This window comes from Toxotes jaculatrix, chromosome 4 (genome assembly GCF_017976425.1).
Source record: "Toxotes jaculatrix isolate fToxJac2 chromosome 4, fToxJac2.pri, whole genome shotgun sequence".
NCBI lineage: Eukaryota > Metazoa > Chordata > Actinopteri > Toxotidae > Toxotes > Toxotes jaculatrix.
Window position 1 is genome coordinate 16,900,134 of NC_054397.1, and position 20,398 is coordinate 16,920,531.

Sequence of the window (20,398 nt, forward strand, 5' to 3'; positions counted from 1 at the left end):
GATGTCGATGTTTTCACTGCCATCATCTCAGGACTGACACGCGGGACAATAGCGACACCCAGCGGGCATGTTTTGAACTGCACTGAGTGCACTGTACACGCTTCACATGCCGGCTTGTTTTGTAAGAAATTCAAACTAAAACGAAAGAATATGAAGTCTATATTCTAGATATATTGGCGTCCTCGGTGTAGATCCCGCAGACGGACCCCATTTTTACCACTGACCGAATCGGCCAGTTTCATAACCAGTATTGTACTCCTGTGTGAGTGTGCTTTACAGTGAGATGGTGTGTGTCACCTCTGCTGGAAGTGATCGTTGCTAGCCAGATGCTATCAGTCGCAGCAGACCGGCAAGTAGCAGCAGTAGTCAGTAGTCAGTCAGAGTAGTGCGACAAACGTTACTGCGGTTTGAAATTTCTCACTGAAAAGAAAAGAAAAAAACAACAACATAGGAGCGCGTCAGGATATTGTTTGTGTTACAGAAGAGAGCCAGACTAAAGTTAAGTAACTTAACTACCGCTAACGTTACAGCTAACTAGCTTTGCCCGAAAGTTCTGTGTTCAGCCTGCAAGAGGAAGATTTTATTGACTTTAGACTTTTAAGAAGCATTTGGAGATTGTCACAGTAAATAAAACATGGTGTTTCTGAAGCTGGCAGGGGTGGCCATCACCTCCATCAATCCTTAACAGACTTCAAAGTCCGGTAAGAGAAGCTAGCATGCTAAGTTAGCTTGCTAGCTAGTTAAGTATTATGTGTGTTGCTGACTTCTCAGCTTGGGGATCTTTTCCTAAACAAATAATCTGTCATTGGTGTTAGGTTTTACGACGTTTGCCTTCACAGCAGTGGGATTTGTTTTAACCAGAGAGTAAGCAGTCGGCTTGTCTGGGTTAGTCTGTCTTGTCCTGAGAAGCTGGTGTCCTTCATCTTCACGTATAAGCTAGCCATAATTAGCCTGCTTCTACCAGCTTCATAGACACTTGTAGAGTTTTAAAATGTGACTGTATGTGACTCAGGGCTGAAACCATTTCCCCTCTTTTAGTAACGTTGGCTGAAACCCAGTTTCAAAACGGCGGCAGCAGGAGAGAAACTGGACTCATCCGACTCAACATCCAGGTCAAAGATGGAGTTAGCCGCGGTGAGTGCACCTGCTGGCTGCTGTGAGTTATGGTCACCGTTACCATACAGAGACAGTGACCCTGAATCTGTGAATTAACCATTCATTTAATCCGCATTTATTCTCACATACAACCCTAGCCCTAACATTAGAGAGTGACCTCCTGTCTGAAGTAATGAGAAAGCCAATTCTGTGAAAGTGAAACCACCAGATAAACAAAATCAAAAATAAAGTCAAAGTCAAAATAAAGCCAGTGTCTACAAACACCATGATAATTTGTTCTAAGGGTTTGATTTTGGTTATTTTTATGGGATATTTTGGAATTTCTTTAAGACAAGACTGCCCTTTTGCCAGCTCACACAGACACACAGATTGCAAGCAGATTTGTAGATGGCCACTCTACTACTACATAAATTTTCAGTGACCCATATTTAAAGCCCCCCACCCAACACACACACAGCCACTTTATGACTCATACTGTTTGACAAAGATGCAATTTAGCAGTGAGCTTTGCAGGGTGGGGGGCTGAAATACAGATGTGTAAGTGTGTCTCTGAAAGATAAAGATAGAAGCCCATAGAAAAACGCAGGCTGGATTAAGCTTCTGCTTTGGCTGTGAAACGGTGGGGGGGGGCAGGGAGGATGAGAGGCAGGAGAAAGCCATTGTAGGTTGGTGGGAGAGAGAGAGAGAGAGAGGGGGGAAGGAAGGAAGGTTTGTGAGAGAGAGATGGAGGTTTATTTTATAATGTGCTATTTGTAACAGCGGCTTCACAGAGAGGAGGTAAAAGAGGGCAAAATGCAGGAAAAACAGGATTCTCAGAGCCGAACCCCGGGCAGCCTGGGGAAGGTAGGAGAGTGTGTTTGTGCACAGTGTGTGCATTAAAGTGGCGTGTGTATGTAGAAGAGGAGAAGATGTATGTGATGAATGTTGTGTGTGTATCTGAGACATTTCTGTGCTGTCATTCATTCAGTGCAAACAGTTCATTTTTTGTTGTTTGTTTTTTTGTTTGTTGTTGTTTGTTGCTGTAATTGTGGTTATTGTTATTGCCCTGAGATAAACATTTTCTTTTCCCCATTTACGTGCTTTTCTGTGTTTTTTAACTTCAAATGTTTCTAAATTTAGCATCTGACTGTCTGTCCATGTCTGTGTCATGCCTTCTCTGCCTGTTTGTCCATAAGGCATGCGACCACAGATAATGTTGAGTCTCAGTATAATTCTATGCAGCAGCCTGTGTGTGTGTGTGCGTGCGTGCGTGCGTGCGTGCGCGTGCGTGTGTGTGTGTGTGTGTGTGTGTGTGTGTGTGTGTGTGTGTATGTGTGTGTGTGTGTGTGGACTGTCTCTGTGCATCTCCATCATCTCCACTGTGTAGGAACCTGGCCTCTCCTCTGTTTACAGCTTTGTTTTTTGTTTTTTTTGGAATGATGTAAATGCCACACAAGCATATTTAGATTCAAATTAAAGTCCAGTATGTGTTTGAGGTTATTTCAACACGTAATGTTCAACAAGAGGTGACCAGTACAGAGAATTATGTTGAGTGGTACATTTTCAAATTATGCTTTTTACACTGTGACTAATCCTTTATATTTCTCTTCGCCTCATCCCCTTCCTCTTCTTATGTCTCTCTCCTCCCCGTCTGTAATTTCTCTCAATGTTTGCCTTCGTGTCCTTCTCTCTGTCTGCCATTTCTTTCTCCTGTCACTTCTCTCCCTTATGTCCTCTCTTTGCCATTCCTCCATCTCCTCTTTCTTTCCATCCCTCTCTGTTTCCCTCCTCTGTTGCCCCTCTCTCTGTCTGTCATTGTCCTCAGGCTCACCCGGCTCTCAAAGCCTTTATGTGTGGTTCTCTCAGCGGCACCTGCTCGACGCTTCTCTTCCAGCCTTTGGATCTGGTCAAGACACGGCTGCAGACTCTGCAGAACAATGCCAAGCCGGGGTGTGTGTGTGCACACATAAAACACAGACACGTCTTGTGTGTGAGTGTGTGTGAACATGCAAACACAACACACATTTTATACATTTCGCTTGTATGCCAAAAGATACATGTACATCAGGAAGCCTCCAGTTTTATCTTCATTTTGCTGTCCCTCTTTTCTCTCTCTGACTTTGACTCACAAACACTATGATAGGCAGCATGCTCTCCAGGCATGTATGACAACCAGACAAGCATGCACATGCGCGTACGCACACACACACACACACACACACACACACACACACACACACACTCAGCATGGCAGTGCAAAATCTGAAGACAGTGCCAGCCTGAATCTGCTGTTATGACCCATACAGAGCAATTAGTCAAACCAGCACCGTGTAATCATACTGTCAGGCTGCTAGGTTGCAGTTACCCCCACTACGGACGGGAACAGGAAATGTTAACAGCTGCAAGTGGGTATTTATTTAAAACAAAACAATCCACAGGTTGAGAACATGCTTTAGCTCCATTTTTCAGAGGATAATATCAGTGGTAAATGATTGTTCAAAGGTTTATTGTTCACATCATGAAAATCTAAACTGTTTATCGTTCATCTGTCTTTAAGAATCTGCATGTTTTTACATGTTTGCACCTTCAAATGTGTTTGTAACCATTCCTTAACTTCATCCTGCAGTGCACCAAAGGTGGGGATGTTTACTGTTTTCATCAATGTGGTTAGGACAGAGAATTTCTTCAGTCTGTGGAAGGGAGTTTCACCAGTGAGTATCTGACCTTGTTTATCATTTTCAACATTTACAATCATTTTTTGCAGTTATAAATCCTGTTGTTGCATGTAGGCAGTAGTCTGCGAGGGCTTTTGTTCTCCAGCACAGATCTGCCAACACTCTCTCTGTCTTTCAGCTTACATTAGTGTTACCTCTCTGTCTGTGGCTCTAAGGACCAGCCAGGCAATCTGCCAAATTAGGCCTCCTTTCCATTGTAAACGTCACATAGTTGTGGTTCTGTAAGAATGCAAATTTAAACATCCATTTACTATTATACTATTAGGGTTCAAGATAATTTAAGAAACTAGACCAGATGTCTAACAAAACTAAATATGACAGTTTTAAACATCGTATTTTGACAGTAAAATGTTAAACATGTTTTCAGGATACCATGATACATACACTTGACTGGCGTGTTTTTGTTTTAGTTTAAAGTCTTTCACTGCATCGCAAAAAAGCTGAATCAGAGAAATTTGTTGTTCTTTCTGGCAGTCGTTTGTGCGCTGCATCCCCGGGGTCGGCATCTACTTCAGCACCTTCTACTCCCTGAAGCAGCACTTCTTCCTGGACCGGGCACCCAACGCTGGCGAGGCTGTCCTCCTCGGAGCTGGCGCCAGAGCTGTGGCTGGCGTCTGCATGCTGCCATTCACTGTCATCAAGACACGCTTTGAAGTGAGTGAGAGATCTCAGAACCCTTTCAGTTAATGTTGTTAACTTGCTAACAGGGCAGGTTACAAATAAAAGCGTGTGTGCAGTTTCACTGCAGTAGCACTGTAGAAAAATCTGTATCCACCTGGGTGTTTCTAGGTAAAAAGGCAAGTAGTCCCAGTGTCCTAAAAGCAACATGTCCCACGTTAACTGTAGATGTTTATATTTTGGTTCAGAGTGGCCGTTACAACTATGTGAGTGTGGCTGGGGCTCTGAGGAGTATGTATGAGACAGAGGGAATCAGGGCTCTGTTCTCAGGGCTGACGGCCACGCTGCTCCGAGACGCTCCGTTCTCCGGCATCTACGTCATGTTCTACAGCCAGGCCAAGAGGGCGCTGCCTCAAGGTGAGATCCACACTGCATCAGCAAATCAAAATGGAGGCCATGAAAATGTGGAGTATGGTTTAGTGCCTCTGAATATTTGGCCTGCAAAAGTGTATTTTAGGTGTTTGAACTGTTGTTGTGCTGCTATAATCAGCAGTGCACCTCACAATACACATCGCTACGCTCGCATACTTTCTCCCTAACACCTGGTTTCTCTTCTCTCTCAGAGATGACTTTGTCGGCCTACTCCCCGCTTGTGAACTTCAGCTGTGGAGTGGTGGCAGGTGTCATGGCGTCGCTGGTCACGCAGCCTGCAGACGTGGTGAAGACCCACATTCAAGTCAGCCCATCCCACTGGAGCACAGCAGATGCTATTCGCTACATCTACATGGTGTGTGCTCATTGAATTACAGCAGGCAGATTTTGTCTTACTGCATGTGCGTGTCACTGAGAAGCAGTACTTGTAACACTTATTGTTGTTGACAAGAAGGGTATGACATTGCCACTACACCAGTATCATACTGAACTTTCCTGCTCTGTCCTCTCCCTCAGGAGCACGGCATCGGCGGCTTTTTTCGTGGGGCTGTACCCAGGTCTCTTCGGCGCACTCTGATGGCTGCTATGGCTTGGACTGTCTATGAACAGCTGATGGCTCGAATGGGCCTCAAATCCTGAAGATCCGTGAAAAAAATAAGGTGAAATATGAGGGGATAAGGATCTGTTTTCTCAATGAAAGCCTTGTGCAAGAAGAAAAGGGAGCCGAGGAGCTTATAGAGAGTGAGCCAGCGCTACCAGGATTTTGAGCAGAGGAAACAGGTGGATAAATGTCTGAAAAAAGAGAGTGAGAATGGTGTATGTGTGTGTGTTTATTGATATTTTAGTATTTGTGAAATTGTGCCTGTTCATGTCTGTAGGTGTGTAAGTCTGAGATTGCGGTGTTAACACCTGACACACTCTTATGTCAGTCTTGGACTGCAGTGACACTCCCTGCTGTGAAGTGAACTTATTCCTCCTCTTACTATTTATGTCTGGACACCCTGAGGTATAGCTAACACTCAAAAAAATGCCCTTGACAGAGGGCCTGCTCTCTCTGCTGGGCTGCTTAGTTGCCTTTGACAAGGTGTCTGAAAATGCTGCCAAGACAAACGGGGACATTCAGCAAGCTGGTGTACCGTACATCTGCTGAGGTAACCAAAAACAAAGCACTGCAGAGAAGGAGAGAGGAGCTCTTGCTTCTGTCATATTTATGAGACTTGAGATTGAGCAATGTTTCTTACTTGCCAGTTAATATTAATTGACAAGCAGACTTTAGAGGACATGTATTTGTTTCAGGCTCAGACAATCACAAATACTCATACAGCTACAATATGGGAAGAAAATCTAGGTTAACTTCAGTAATCACAATAAAGCCTTTGTTGCCATACAGCTAAAAACTATGCTAATTTAAACTTACTTATATACAACCGTGGTGCATTTTTCGCATATGAAACCGGGTGTGCTTTTTTAAAGAAATTATGATAGTCACATCTTTAGCTGAAATATTTTCAGACCTGTGGTAGCATCTCAGTCGGATCAGGATTTTGTGGATTTTTTTTGTGGAAGTTTTGTAATCGAAATGCTTGATTATTTTTGAGGACTTAAAGGTACCCTGTGGAGTATCTGACCACTAGTGTTATGAGTGTTTGTGTCGTGCACACAGGAGCAACACAATATTCATTCTTGCAGCCAGGCTGTCTATAAGCTATTCTGCTCATAGACAGCTGGCAGCAGAGACATGCAATGAAACGTAGCACTGCTCCAACAAAGGAAGAAAAAGAGGAAGACAGTAAAGTCTTCAAACATGGATTTAATCACTCACAATATAAAATATTTTTCAAAAAATCAGCTTTGCAAATGTTTTGTGAGGAGCAAAAAGCATTCAGAATGTTGGTTAGGCCTTGAGGACACACACAAAAAAGCTAAATCTAAACGCAACATTTGTTTGTTTAGCTCCGCAGGGCACCTTTAATCAAAGACAGCAATGCAGTGTGCATTGTTTCCAGAGTTTAAGTAAGCACTTTTATAGGTTGACTTTTTTCCTACAAATTAATTAAATATCGCGATGACAGGGTGAAATTGAAATCTTTCAAATATTTCAGATTTTGTCGGTCAGTTACCTCCTGTGATTAAATGAATTGACTGTTTGCGTATTTCCAGAACATTAAGCTTGCAAGTGAAGCATTGCTTAATCATTGTGCTACTGTGTTTATAAAAGGGACACAGAATCCATATCAGTGCTGGAGAGACGTGGATCGTGGATGTGGAGTTTCCAGCATCTTTCTGGCTCTTTATAAATAGTTGATGTAATACTGAATTATTGGTTGTAAAACATGAAGGCCATATTTTTATGTTGCTTGTACAGTGTATCCTTTCTCATAGATATTATTTATTCATGTTGATACAAAAAAAGAGGTTATATATTGAAAGTAATTATTATACACTGTAGAAGTGTTTATAGAGACAATGCCAAATGGAAGGTCTCTTCACTGGAGGAGCTAGATGAAGATTTAATTGCCTGAACAAAATGGATCTTTAAACGCCTACAGTATAATTTCACTGAACACTTTTGTTAGTTTTGTCAAGGCAAAGGTCACTACTGACAGGATTCATATCTAAACGCCTCTGTGTTTGCTGTGTAACACAAGCTATGTATCTAACTGTGCCCCACATGTGCCATAATTCACACATGGAAGTTTTACCTTGTCGATTATCCTCATCATCGCATCACTCCTGTAGTCTTTTGTTGTGACTGTATTGTATATGGTCATTGTTGTAATTGTAGATAATTGGATCTTGGTTTGCTCGGACAGATGCTGCGCCTGCCTGGTTTTTAATGTCAATAAATTTCCCTCTTTTTTTTTAAGTAATTTTGACTTTCTGTTATTAGAGATCAGGAGGAGGTTGACTTTTTAATGACTATCACATTGTGTATTTCCAGATAACTCTTATATCAACTACATTATTAACAAACCAGTCTGCATGCTGCTACTAAACATTGTCAGAGAGCCACTAGTTGCAGCTGTATCACAGCCAGGCCATTATAACTACAATTTATTAAATACGACATGGAATACTGAAGCGTAGTATAAATGCCAGTAATAGTAGAAATATTTGTTTATAACAGAAATATAGAAATTTTAAAGCACCCCGTAAAATTATTACAGTTATGACTTACATCTGAATAACGCATTTTAAAACAAAATCTAACAGCTTACCTTACCAGCAAGAGTGGTGTGTTGAAAACTGCAATAACATTAAAATTTAACTTCAGTCCCAGGAAGACGCAATACATGTCCTTCTACAGTTGTGTATTTTGTCCTCACAACTTTTAAAGGCTGTGGGTTAAGAAAAGGTTTTAGGGTTCAGGTTATAACCAGGTTTACATTAGGGCTGGGGTTAGGAGCTAGGAAATGCATTATGTCAATGAGTGTCCTGAGAACAAATGTAAGACAAGAATATGTGTGCGTGTGTGTGTGTGTGTGTCTCAGCCTCAGACAGACACAATCCTGCAGCTCTTTATCTGTCCGTTTTTTTGTTATAGGAGTCCCGCCTTCACACCCTCTGCCCTGTTATTGGCTGGGTGCTACACACCCACTGGCTAAAGGTTGCAGCCCAGAACACAGCAAAATACAAAGAAGGGGAGCACACACTTCAAATTGGTCATAAGTGATGAGAGGGATTACTCTGTTTAAGTCTATACATGTCTTTTCTTCTTTTTTTGCGCTTTGGGCATCACAGACAGGGTAGAGTTAAGGGCTGGGATTGATAGCATGAGCTAGTTCTAAGGTACAGTTTATGTGTGAGGACAGAACAGAGAGAAGCTGCAGGTGGAGGCAGCACCTGCATGCTTCTAGTAAATGCTGTAGATGGAGCTTCGATCGTCAGCTGTCTGCCAGAAACAGCAGGTGGAGGTGTGACCTGCAGGCTGTAGGTGGAGGCTTCAGCCATTGCCAGCCTGTGCAAAAAAAACTGCACAGGCTGACATGCAGTCTGCTGACAGGGGCTGTGGGTGGAGGCTTCAGCCATTTTCCAGAATCTGCAGGTGGAGTTAGCACAAATTATATGTTTTACAGAAATGGAGTAGAGTGGATGTTCAGCACAAATCTTTCCTCAAATCAATGACAATTCACTCTCCCTTTAAACATCATGGCCTCTGTTTGGAGTCTCACTTACTTCTGGATGTTGTAGCAGTCCTCCACCACCTGAGGTCGCAATAGAACAAAATATTTCAGTAGAGTAAGAATTAGAGATAACGTCCAGGAGAGCAGACACACACCTAACTTGATTTTAGCTTAAGTACATTTTAATGAGTTTTATAGCTGCATAATGTGGTTCATTGTAACCTGAGAGACTCATTACCTTTATAATGACCTACTTAATTAAACTTTCTAATAAGCTAAGGCTTATTTCAAAGTAGATATTTTGACTTGTTATAATAGGAAAAGCATCTTACTAGTCACATTAACAATGGCTGTGTTGTGTTCAAGTGCCCCAGTCAGTCATGAAAATGTGACAGTGAGCCATGATTCATTTTATTATTTAATTACGCATCAAAATGTCTTCTGTGGAAAAGGCTGATCAAGTCTCATTTCTCTGCAGCTCTTTTTCTTGCAGGTCAGTGGATGAACTGTTTATTGAAGGGGCCTTCCTGTTAAACTGAGGATGATTTTTATATGGCAACTAGAAGCAGTGACAACTAACCTGAAGCAGTAATTACACTAAGATGGAGAGAGCTGTCATTAATCTGACACCAGTGTTGTGTCAGATTAACCTGTTGTTAAGGTTAAAACGGTTGCTGGGAAAAAGGTCTGTTGAAATCAGATGGTGATGATGTTAATAATCCAAAGATTCTCTTTCTTTTGCTTCTGACTAATTTTAGTTTTCGATTGAGAAATGTCCCCAAACTCCTGCATTCCACAGTGATGGTGCATTCAATTCAGCCCATTAGTTTCATATACAGAATAATATTGTAACAGCAACATAGCTCTTGCACTTTCATGTTGCATGGAAATATTACCCACCCACAGTTTTCCACTGCACAACCCCCTGCTTGTGTGTGTTTTGGTATTTGTTTCATTTCTGGATTTTAAGCTTGTTTTCTTTAATGTTTGTGCTTTCCCTCTTGTCTGTGCACTGTCCTTTGTTGGGGCCACCGTAGCAAGCAGTCTGTCAGAGTCAACATAACAGAAATAACTTGGACATGGCAGAAAAATCATTGTTTCCTGACCTCTACTTGTCAAAAGTGTCCACACTATGACAGTGCTGACTGCACCTAATCTCACAAAGCCAGTCCAGCCCTTTGCACTACACTGAAACAGCTCAGCAGAGAGTATCACATTAAGTCTCATCTGCAAATACATATATGTCAATCTTGTCTATCTCTGTTGTTCTTTTACTTTTTATTAATCTTTTTGTGTATATGATAAACAACCACACAAAAAAGATGGGAAAATAAATAACAGGGAGGATTATAACACACAGCAATGTTACATCAATGCCATTGCTAGACAGCAGCAAACACAGCATTTTCATCTTAAATTTCATCAACATTTTTCTTATTGGATGCCATTAAACTATTCTTGTGAGTAAACTTTCAGGTTAGTAGTGCAACTATGATGTTCTACACCATTTTGCAGTAAACCACAAGCTTGACATTCTCACCTAATCTTAACCCCATTTAACTGTCTCACCATGTTTGCTATGCAAATAGGCATATCAGATAAAGAATCATTCTTTGAGGATAACGGTGAAACACAGTAAGATGTTTCAGAAGTTTGGAGTTTTTTTTTTTTGTTTTTTTTTTTAAAGAAATAACTTGTCTCATTAGTTCAATAGATAAGTACAGAAATTACCACATTTGCAAACTTTACAAAACAGGAATATTTGGCAGTATTTAGTCTCTGCAGCCTACATTGTATTTATAATGAGTAGTATACTATTCATTTTGATGTGAGGAAACCTGTAAGTAATCACATGAAACTGAGGAAGATAATCTCAAACGCTGTCACCATTAAATTGTATTTGCTTCAAAATGTTCCACCCCAGATGGGACTCGAACCCACAATCCCTGGCTTAGGAGGCCAGTGCCTTATCCATTAGGCCACTGGGGCAATTATAGACCAAACGGAAAAAAAATCATAATTTATAAGAAAGTATATACATGACAGAGTGTATTTGACTGGTATGCACACATGTTTTATGGTTGTTTCTGCTAAAACAAATATATTCTATCATAAATAAAAAAGCCTCCGTGGCGCGGGTACAGCGTTTGTCGCTGTTCCGTTGCTAGGCAACAAAGAACAAACCACTGAGTCAAAGTCAGCACAGAAGAGCCGAGCTCTTAACTGTTCATATGTTGCCCTTCAAAATAAATGTTACTCGAGAACAATATTCCTAAACGGCTGCTCTGTCAGATTTTTTTCCCTCGACTGCCATGTAAAACGTGGTGTTCGACCCGGTCAGAGGGGGGCCATAATGTGGCTTATATCGTCACTTTATCATGAACAGACGTTAAATTGCCTCACTGTATTGGCAGGTACTTTGCATTGTGCCTTTAATTTGAAAATGCAAGAGCGGAAGAGATAATCTGTGCCGCCAATAAACTATCAGCCAGAGCTAGCTAACAATATTCAAGACCTCAGTTAGCTATAGCGTAAAACGTGTTAATTTGTATTATTTAATCACGGCCATGTGAGTCGTCGTACACAGTTTAATCAACGTTGGTAGCGTTATCTGACTGTTTTCAATTAAAGATGAAACTAGGGTGGGTAAAACCTAACGTTCGGTAAGAGGCAACGGCTAACGTTAACAATTTGTGTTTTCCTAGGAAGAAAAACCCAACGTTACCTTGGTTAGTGATAAACAAATCTCAGCTAGGTAACAGCCACCTCTTCAAAACTCGTCAACATGGTGAGTTAACTCAGTTTCTGCACTTAAATTTAATGCCAGGACCATTATAATGCTATAGCAGTCTCATAAGTTCACCTGTTAATGAAACACTTCAGTTTGTTGGCCCACTGAAACCCACCATCAGCCCACTGAAAGTCAGAGTTATGTGATAATAAAATCAGAAAATCAGATTTTGTCTTTTCTTTGCACATTGGCAGATCCTTTCTCGCGTGAAACCAGCAGTGGGAGGAGAGACACCGGTGAGCATCAGTGAGAAGAAGAAGAAAAACAAAACAAAGGTTCCCCGCTTGGAGGAATACCTGCAACAGAGAGACTACCTTGGGGCCCTGACATTGTTGGAGGTACACACGCACCCTCATCTCAAACCAAATCACGGGTGTCTAATTGTGCACTAGGACCATGCTTTACTAGAAAAGACAGGTTTAGAGGGCCTGTGCTGGGATGCATTCATGGATCACTAGTAACTGAATCCTTACCAGTTATGTGTGTGATGTACTACAGATGACTGATACCTGAACAACTTTCAGAGTTGGAAAAATGCACAACATCTCGAAAAGTGTCACATGACAATTAGTATTGTTACAGGTAATGGAAGTAATACACCTAATTATAATTTAACAGAACTGCACTAGGTTCAGTATCAATGTCGTAAATGCTTAAAAAAGTTAGAAACATTGGTTCAGGGAAAGGACTCCAGTCAGTTTGGTCCAGTCTATTATCAGGTCTTGATATCACTCCAAATTCATTGTTTGTTGGGGGATGTATGGATTACTAAATGTGGCCAGACCAGACACATTACACTATGAATAGAACTACACTGTTGACCACTTTATTGTTGTTATGAAATGGTAACAACCTTCACAGCAAGTTTTTTTTTTAAATGCAATTCCTACTGCAGATTACCCTGTATAGCCCTGGAATGAAAGTTTCAGAAATAGAATCTATACTACAGACAACACAGTATAACTGAAATGCTGCTGCTGCTGACGTGTTGCTGTGTCATCTCTAGTTTCAGAGAAGTATTGGAGAGAAAGAGGAGCATGCAGACCTCTGGATTGGCTACTGCGCTTTTCACTTGGGTGATTACAAGAGAGCTATGGAGGTATTTTTCCTTGTATATGTTTATGTCTGAATGAGTGTGTGTAGCTAGGTGCATACCATTTTTCATAAAGTGCTCTAAATGCAGTATTTAAATTCTGAATACCTATCTAATAAATGGGTAAGGATGTGAATCATAGTTTTTATAAGCTCTGATCACATTTGTAACATTTCCTTATAATGTTCTGACAGGAGTACAAGTCTCTGACCATGAACCCTGAATGTCCTGCTGAGGTGTGGGTCTACCTGGCCTGTGCCCTGTTTTTTCTGGGGCTCTATAAAGAGGCTGAGGAGGCTGCGTCAAAGGGTAGGCATCTCAGCCGAGTACATTTGTTTGATCAAATTAGTCTTAAAAAAAAAAACTACCATGGAGTCTGACCACTTTGTCAATTGCATATATTAGGTTTGTATGTACTAAGTTCACAATTTGACTTAAGGCAAGAGTTTGGGTAGTCTTCTTGTGCACCATTTGCTGTTTAAGTGGTTTAATAACATATTTGTAGGCTCCTATTGTGATGGAGCTTTTATTTTGAAAACTGTGTACCTCTCTATTCATTATGTTTTGCAAATAAACCACTGCCCAGTTGTGTAATTTCTATGCCCGATCAAGTTACCATGCTCTTTAGTCAGTCAGTTCACTACTGAGAGCAAGGTTACGATGTTAATGAATTGTGCTTCCTATTCTCATGGGGCTTGCAGTCTAACTAAATTTGGTATCTCTTGTTCTTTTTAGCACCAGTGTCCCCCCTTCAGAACCGGCTCCTCTTCCACTTGGCTCACAAGGTAGGAAAATAAATCCAGTTTTACCATTATGTTTTTACTTGTCCTCTATTACATCACCCAGTCACTAACAATTCACTGCTGAGCAACGCTGCCAGTTTAAATCTGTAATATGAGGGAAACTTCGAAGTCTGTACAGTACTTTCAGGAAAAAAAATGTTGTGTTTCCATTGTTTTTGTGATAGATCTTCTTTGCTCCCAGCTTTTTTTTCTGTGAATATCACCTCAACTGTCATCTTAACACATACCTAAGAAAATCTCTTGAGATATATGTGTATTTCCACTTTTTATGGCCTGTTTCTTACAAAGTGTAGTTGTTGTCTTCCTTGTATTAAGTTTTCCTATTGTCTTCATATTGTGTCTCAGTTCAATGATGAGAAGAGGCTGATGGGTTTCCACCAGAACCTGGAGGATGTGACAGAGGACCAGCTGAGCCTGGCATCCATTCACTACATGCGGTCCCACTACCAGGAAGCTATAGACATCTATAAACGCCTTCTACTGCAGAACAGGTCTGTGCTTTCCCTGCATCTTACTCTGTTGAATAAAAAAAATGTGCTTCACGCCTTGCGGAAACATAAAGATAATTCAAGTGTCAGTGCTGCGGTCTTGCTGAGCTAGCTTCCTCTAACACTGATATACTGTATCTGTAGTAGCAAGGGTAAAAAAATAAAAAGGAAAGACTTTGATTTAACAAGATTTCCTGTGTTGCTTCTCTCAGACATCTATTCATGGCCTTGTGGCATCTGTGGGCCAAGGTGCATGTAACCTTTTACTAAGTTGACATCAGTTGTTACAGCTTTAGTTTCAAGCCTCTGCAGCAACTCTTAGCACACTTGGTGTGGAATGCAAACTAGCCTTACCCCCACTACCACCTCTTCAAACAGCTAACAGAAAAATACCAAAATACGGTTATGCAAAGATTTGCAAATGGTCCTCATGTCATATTGTCACATTTATAGTCCATTCCATGAAATCTGTAAGTTATACATTTTGTATAGAATGTAGATGCAATAAAAATACGTGGAAAACACTGACAGCAGTGAAGTGACATGAATGGAATCACGTTGGATTTTCAAATATTTCTTTATTTTATTTTTTTAAAATCAGAAACATCCTGTATCCATCCACTACAAAAAAGAAAAAAATTAGCCTGAAAGCAAGTTTCAGCCAATATTACATCTTGTCTTTACAGAGATTTTCTGGCCCTGAAAGTGTATGTGGCTCTATGTTACTACAAGCTAGACTACTATGATGTGTCCCAGGAGGTGCTGGCCGTGTACCTGCAGAGCATCCCTGACTCCACTATTGCCCTCAACCTCAAGGCCTGTAACCACTTCAGGCTCTACAATGGCAAGGCAGCAGAGGTAAACTGTCTGCATACCCTAACTGGTGGTGATATTTTTATACACACATTTTTATGTTTTGTGTTTGGTCTGTTGCAAAGATAATTGCACAAGAATTTGTTATTTAGCAGTCAAACATAAAAAGTCACAGCTTATACTGATTTAACAATGAAATTGTCCTGTGCCATCATACACCAATAGGTGAACATAAATAAAACAATCATATCTATTTTAATTGGGGTTATTGTACAGTATTTTTGCTTTTATTGGAATTGTTTTTAAACTGTTTTGTTTTATTGTATTTTTGTTTTTACTTGCATGCTCCATTATACTTGAGCCTTTAGCTGTTTGTCCTTTTCATGTCTTTGGGGGAGGCTTGATTTAGTGTTTGCATTCTCTCCCTCTCAGGCTGAGTTGAAGAACCTAATCGACATCTCCTCCTGCTCCTTTGAGTTTGCTAAGGAGCTTATCCGACACAACCTGGTAAGCTCTTCACAAGCTCTATCTGCGAGTGTGTAGGTGTGTGCATACACTAGTGACTTGCTTGCTAGATTTCCTCACTGTGAATCTCTCCCCCGTGTACTGCAGGTGGTGTTTCGTGGAGGGGAGGGGGCGTTGCAGGTGCTGCCTCCTCTGATTGATGTGATCCCCGAGGCCAGACTCAACCTAGTCATCTACTATCTCAGACAAGGTGTGTGGGGGTGTGGCATTGCAATTTTCTGGAACAAACAAAACAAGGAAAAGATTACCATTCAAATGCATTAGACTTTTTACTGTAAAATGACCAGTGAAGAATTGAAGATACAGTGTCCCTGGGCCTTTATGCTGTGCTCAAAAAACATTTTGGAGGAAATACAGAAGATAATTCCCTTTTTCCTCACCTAGTCCTTACACTGTCACATTTAGCATGTAGTATGTAACGTTATTTCAGCATCCTTGTTTTGATGAAGCAGTTCATTTTATGTGTGGTTTTTGTGTCAGATTTTATAGGAAACTTGGCTTAGACCAAGGATTCACATGATCCATTTTACACTTCCAGATGATGTCCAAGAAGCTTACAACCTCATCCAAGATTTGGTGCCCACCACTCCGCAGGTGATTTTCAGTGAGCTCATATTGACTATTTTGCTTTTTAAGGGTTATAGTTCTGTTATAGAAAAAAATGCACATGACAACAACATTAATGCCAGATTAAATGAAGTCTCTTGATAAATCCCTTCTTGCTCTGCTTAAGATTTCCCAAAGAGTTTTTTTTCATTTCATTCTGACCAATTTTTTTGTATCTTAATGTCACTTGAAACTGATGGAGTGTTTGGCTTTTGTATGTCTTCTTTTCATTTTTTACTTGCTGAAACAGATCAAATGATTCACTCTGATCATTTATTATTTTCTCAGGAGTATATTTTGAAAGGAGTGGTAAATGCTGCACTGGGACAAGAAATTGGATCAGTGGGTATTCCTTTTAAACTTGAAGAGTTACATACAAATAAATGTGAGAAGAGTGAGCGTGACACAAATGTCTGTTATTGCGCTTTTATCTGTCTTTTCAGAGGGATCACTTGAAAATTGCACAGAAGTTCTTTCAGTTGGTCGGAGGCTCGGCAAGCGAATGCGGTACACTGAATAGAAAATGAATCAATACGAGCCCTTTAAAGAGAAACTGCGCAAGGATGTGTGTATAACATTTTTGGTCTTTTCAGACACTATTCCTGGCAGACAGTGCATGGCCTCCTGCTTCTTCCTCTTGAGGCAGTTCGAAGATGTTCTCATTTATCTAAACTCAGTCAAGGTTAGTGTTGTTCAGTTCAAGGCGCACATTATATGGCTTATTCCAGTGAAGACTCGCAGTGTTGTTACTTTACTGTGGTATGTAAGATGGAGCAGAAAAAAAGACTCCCACACACTGGGAGACAGAAGTGTCACTTCAGATGACAAGTGGTGCTTTACAGACGCAGGTGTGTGTTTGTGTGTTTTTTCCCGTGATTCGTACTACCAACAAAAAGCTGATACTTTGTGTGCTCTTTATTTCAGGACATGTGGGCACTCCACCTTTATTTTTGTGTGGGAATAACTGTTCTTTTCTTTTCGCAGGGTTACTTCTATAATGATGATACGTTCAACTTCAACTATGCTCAGGCTAAAGCTGCGCTTGGCAACTACAAAGAAGCAGAAGAGGTACTTCAGCAAATATCTACTGCTTTTTAGACTTTTATTCATTCTGACTAAAGTAATTGCCTGTTGTATTGCTCTAATTTTAATTTTCTTTCAGGTTTTTCTGCTCATTCAGAGTGAAAAGATCAAGAACGACTATGTTTACCTCAGCTGGCTGGCACGATGCTGTACGTATAGTAGCTGTAGTGATTATATTACATTTAACAACAAAAATCTTTCGGCAAGGAAAATCGATTTATGAATCACAATTTATACGTGAAGCTATTTTAAAGGGTTTTACATACATTCAAATATAAAAAATAAAATACAAACAAACTATAAGAGTGACTAAAGGGAAATGTGAACATATATACTAATTCAGAGGGACTCCTCAAAAAATGAACACATGAATATAAAATAAAACAACATTAAAGGGCAATAAAAATAACTAAAGTTCACTAATTATAAAATAAACAAAATGCAGTCATACAAGAAAAATACAATTTCAGTCTTAAAAAGGGTTTCATATAAAAATAGAAATAATAAATGCCTGTTTGAAAAACTGATTTGAGAAATGAGGGCATAGTTCACAGATCTGAACAGATCTCAGGCTAAGCTTTGGCATACAGCTTTTAAAAAGTCTTAAACTGTAAAACATAGTATCAATCAAAGATGATTGATACTGTAAAAATATGAACAGTCTTAAAATCTGTCCTTCAGGTAAATGCTACAGGCCAGCAGAATGGGAACGCCAAATCAAAACGCCAGACTGCTAGTGAGGTGTTTATTCAGTAAGAAGTCTGGGGGCTGACTTTTTGTGTATTTTTTAACCAGAGTGAAAACAGCTCCAAAACAGGAGCAATATGATCCGGTCCCTTAGCTTTTGCCGGCAGACTTGCTGTTGCGTTTGGCACCAGCTTCATAAAAGCGAGGCGTTTTTTAGGAAAACATGAAAAAAGTTACAGTGGTTTACAGCTGTTGGCATAAAAACATGGAGAACGTTCTTGGAGATCTTCAGCTGGTAATCACAAGCCCAGGGAACGTTTTATACTTGTTCACTGAGGCTGAGATCCGAGGCAAACATGACTGCCAGATTTCTAGCCTTAGGCCTGTAAAGAATTTAGGGTGACTCTTGCACTCAGCTAGTCTTACATTCAGCAGCTCTAAGAAACGGAAATCTCCATTAAATGATTTTTCTTCCTTTCTTGGCTTAATCCGTGTCAATAAAACCTGCTCAAAGGCATTTGATATTTTCAAAATTCAAAATGATAAAAGTTGGCCAGTTGCTGAAACTGGCCAGATTGTTGAACTCTCACCTTGTTCTTGTCAGACATAATGAACCAGAAGGGTCGGCTTGCCTGGGAGCTCTATCTGAAGATGGGCACTTCCTCTGATTCCTTCAGTCTGCTGCAGCTCATTGCCAACGACTGCTACAAGGTGACGTCATCCTCTGTCTTCCTTCCTCTTGTATCATCTGAGGTTACAACTTAAATAGAAATACACGTGCAGATGTGTGAATTAGTGCTGAAATGATCAGGCAATTTAGTAATAAGACGATCAGCAGAAAATAAATCACCAACTATTATGGTAGTCAGTAAATTGTTTAAATTATATATCAAGCAAAGATGTTTGAGAAAAAATTTCAAAGATTAGTTGATTAAACAAAAAAATGTATTATGTAGATTCATCCATATGAAAATAGACTTTAGTCCTAGTATGAATATTTATTTGATTTTTTCTGGTGAAGTATAGGCCTGCAACTTGTCATTATGTCCATAGCTGTGGCCACGTTGTTAGAGGTACTGTCCTTCAGTTTTCTCATCATATGTTTGAAATGCAACCGTAAGTGTGAGCAGGCATCACAGACATGTAGTGTAGTGTTCTGGATGAAATCATACCGTGGAGGCAGACTGCTCATTTGGTAAAGACATGATTTAATCTGTTCCTGGAAAGTTAAAATGTTGCAGCGCGTCACAATTACAGCCTGTTGTTTCAGATGGGCCAGTTCTACTATGCAGCCAAAGCATTTGATGCACTGGAGAAGCTGGATCCAGAATCCAACTACTGGGAGGGCAAGAGAGGGGCGTGTGTCGGCATCTTCCAGCTCATTCTGGCAAACAAAGAATCCAAGTATGTTTGTTTCTTTTTTTCCTGTATAATAGTAGTTTTGTCTTTAAACATTTAAAAATATTTTTCTTCGTAATCCCCCTTGCCCTGTAAAACTGAATAACATCTGGACTCACATATCGAACATCTGTGGGTCTGTTCAAGAGGGTGTGATGCCTAAATAAAAGAAACTCAGGAGATGGTGCATTCTTGATCTAATCTTGTTCCCTCACATATCCTGTTTATGTAGGGAGACACTTAAAGAGGTGGTGCCCTTGCTTCGTAATTCAGGAAACCCGCAGGTTGAATACATCATCAGAGCTCTGAGGAAGTGGGCCAAAGACAACAGAGTCCTCCTCTCATGACAACCTTCAGCACTGAACTTCACCTCACTGTAGGCTGACATCCAGAGTAGCTACATTATGCAGACATCAGCAGTCATTACAGTACGTGCATTAGGTCATTTTCAGTGAATTATATGAATGAAAGATATACTACATGAAGAATTTTGGAGCTATTATCTCTGATCTAATGTAATGTTTTGAATTTAAAATTTGAATTGCAATTCTCTATGTACTATATTTGTATTAAAATGTGACTGGTATTTTGCAAGTTACTTTTGCGTTTTTGTCAGTGATTAATTATTAATGATTAATATATGAATGGCAGTGTAGTAATTGACTTTACATTTTTTTTTTCTCAGCTTTCATTAAGTAATACGAGGGTATACTGTAGAGGAAGGGGAAGAAAATTGGAATAAGACAAACAAATGAGATTATCAAGAGCAAAATAAATATGTAGGTTTAAAATGAATTTTTCAACTTACCAAGATATTTTACATGTCAGTATATGTCACAGAAAGTGACTATCCAGATTGTTTTTGAAAAACACCTTTAATGGGTGCCCAGTCCATCGCTAACTAAAATTTCCTCACACAGTTTTTATGTGATTAGGAGCATGAGCAAAGTTCCAGTTCTTTACTTCATACTTATCTAAACAGGTTTTGAGTGTATACTGTGTTTACCCAGGAAAAGAAGGAAAAAAAAAGGAAAAGTTAGTCTACTCAAACAAGTCAGTATTCAAACTAAACAACCTTTGTTTTTTGAGAGCTGTTGATGTACACTG

The 20,398-nt window shown here is 40.1% G+C and overlaps 2 protein-coding genes and 1 non-coding gene across 5 annotated transcripts; 2 read left to right on the forward strand and 1 right to left on the reverse strand.

Moving 5' to 3' along the window:
• The first annotated feature begins 233 nt into the window (after nt 1-233).
• On the forward strand, nt 234-8,762 carry LOC121180533 (mitochondrial glycine transporter B-like). Of its 3 annotated transcripts, XR_005893954.1 has the most exons (10): nt 234-701; nt 1,039-1,134; nt 1,876-1,959; nt 2,921-3,045; nt 3,722-3,806; nt 4,305-4,484; nt 4,697-4,865; nt 5,072-5,235; nt 5,397-5,660; nt 8,425-8,762. XR_005893954.1 is itself a non-coding variant. In XM_041036022.1 (9 exons), the coding sequence occupies exons 2-9, from the start codon at nt 1,120-1,122 to the stop codon at nt 5,517-5,519; spliced, it is 945 nt and encodes a 314-aa protein (XP_040891956.1). In that variant the 5' UTR covers nt 235-701; nt 1,039-1,119; the 3' UTR covers nt 5,520-7,894. The 3 variants fall into 3 exon arrangements, 2 of the variants coding, with proteins under 2 accessions (XP_040891956.1, XP_040891957.1); XM_041036022.1 differs by lacking the exon at nt 8,425-8,762 and having other exon boundaries at nt 235-701; nt 5,397-7,894; XM_041036023.1 differs by lacking the exons at nt 1,876-1,959; nt 8,425-8,762 and having other exon boundaries at nt 263-701; nt 5,397-7,894.
• Nucleotides 8,763-10,920: 2,158 nt separating this feature from the next.
• On the reverse strand, nt 10,921-10,993 carry trnar-ccu. The gene has a single exon. It is a non-coding gene; the product is annotated as a tRNA-Arg (tRNA).
• Nucleotides 10,994-11,138: 145 nt separating this feature from the next.
• Nucleotides 11,139-19,883, forward strand: ttc26 (tetratricopeptide repeat domain 26). Its single transcript, XM_041036020.1, is given in 19 exon segments — nt 11,139-11,792; nt 11,990-12,133; nt 12,802-12,894; nt 13,083-13,197; nt 13,624-13,673; nt 14,037-14,182; nt 14,866-15,037; nt 15,425-15,499; nt 15,605-15,707; nt 16,056-16,111; nt 16,412-16,465; nt 16,567-16,630; nt 16,717-16,805; nt 17,108-17,191; nt 17,286-17,355; nt 18,498-18,604; nt 19,164-19,297; nt 19,524-19,632; nt 19,634-19,883. Coding segments are annotated over 19 exon segments (1,689 nt in total). The 5' UTR covers nt 11,139-11,789; the 3' UTR covers nt 19,655-19,883.
• The last annotated feature ends 515 nt before the right edge of the window (nt 19,884-20,398 follow it).

Coding starts and splice junctions, on each gene's coding strand:
- LOC121180533 (XM_041036022.1), top strand. Junction 4,866..5,071: donor CAAGAGGGCGCTGCCTCAAG/GTGAGATCCACA, acceptor CTTCTCTCTCAG/AGATGACTTTGTCGGCCTAC. Junction 5,236..5,396: donor CTATTCGCTACATCTACATG/GTGTGTGCTCAT, acceptor CCTCTCCCTCAG/GAGCACGGCATCGGCGGCTT.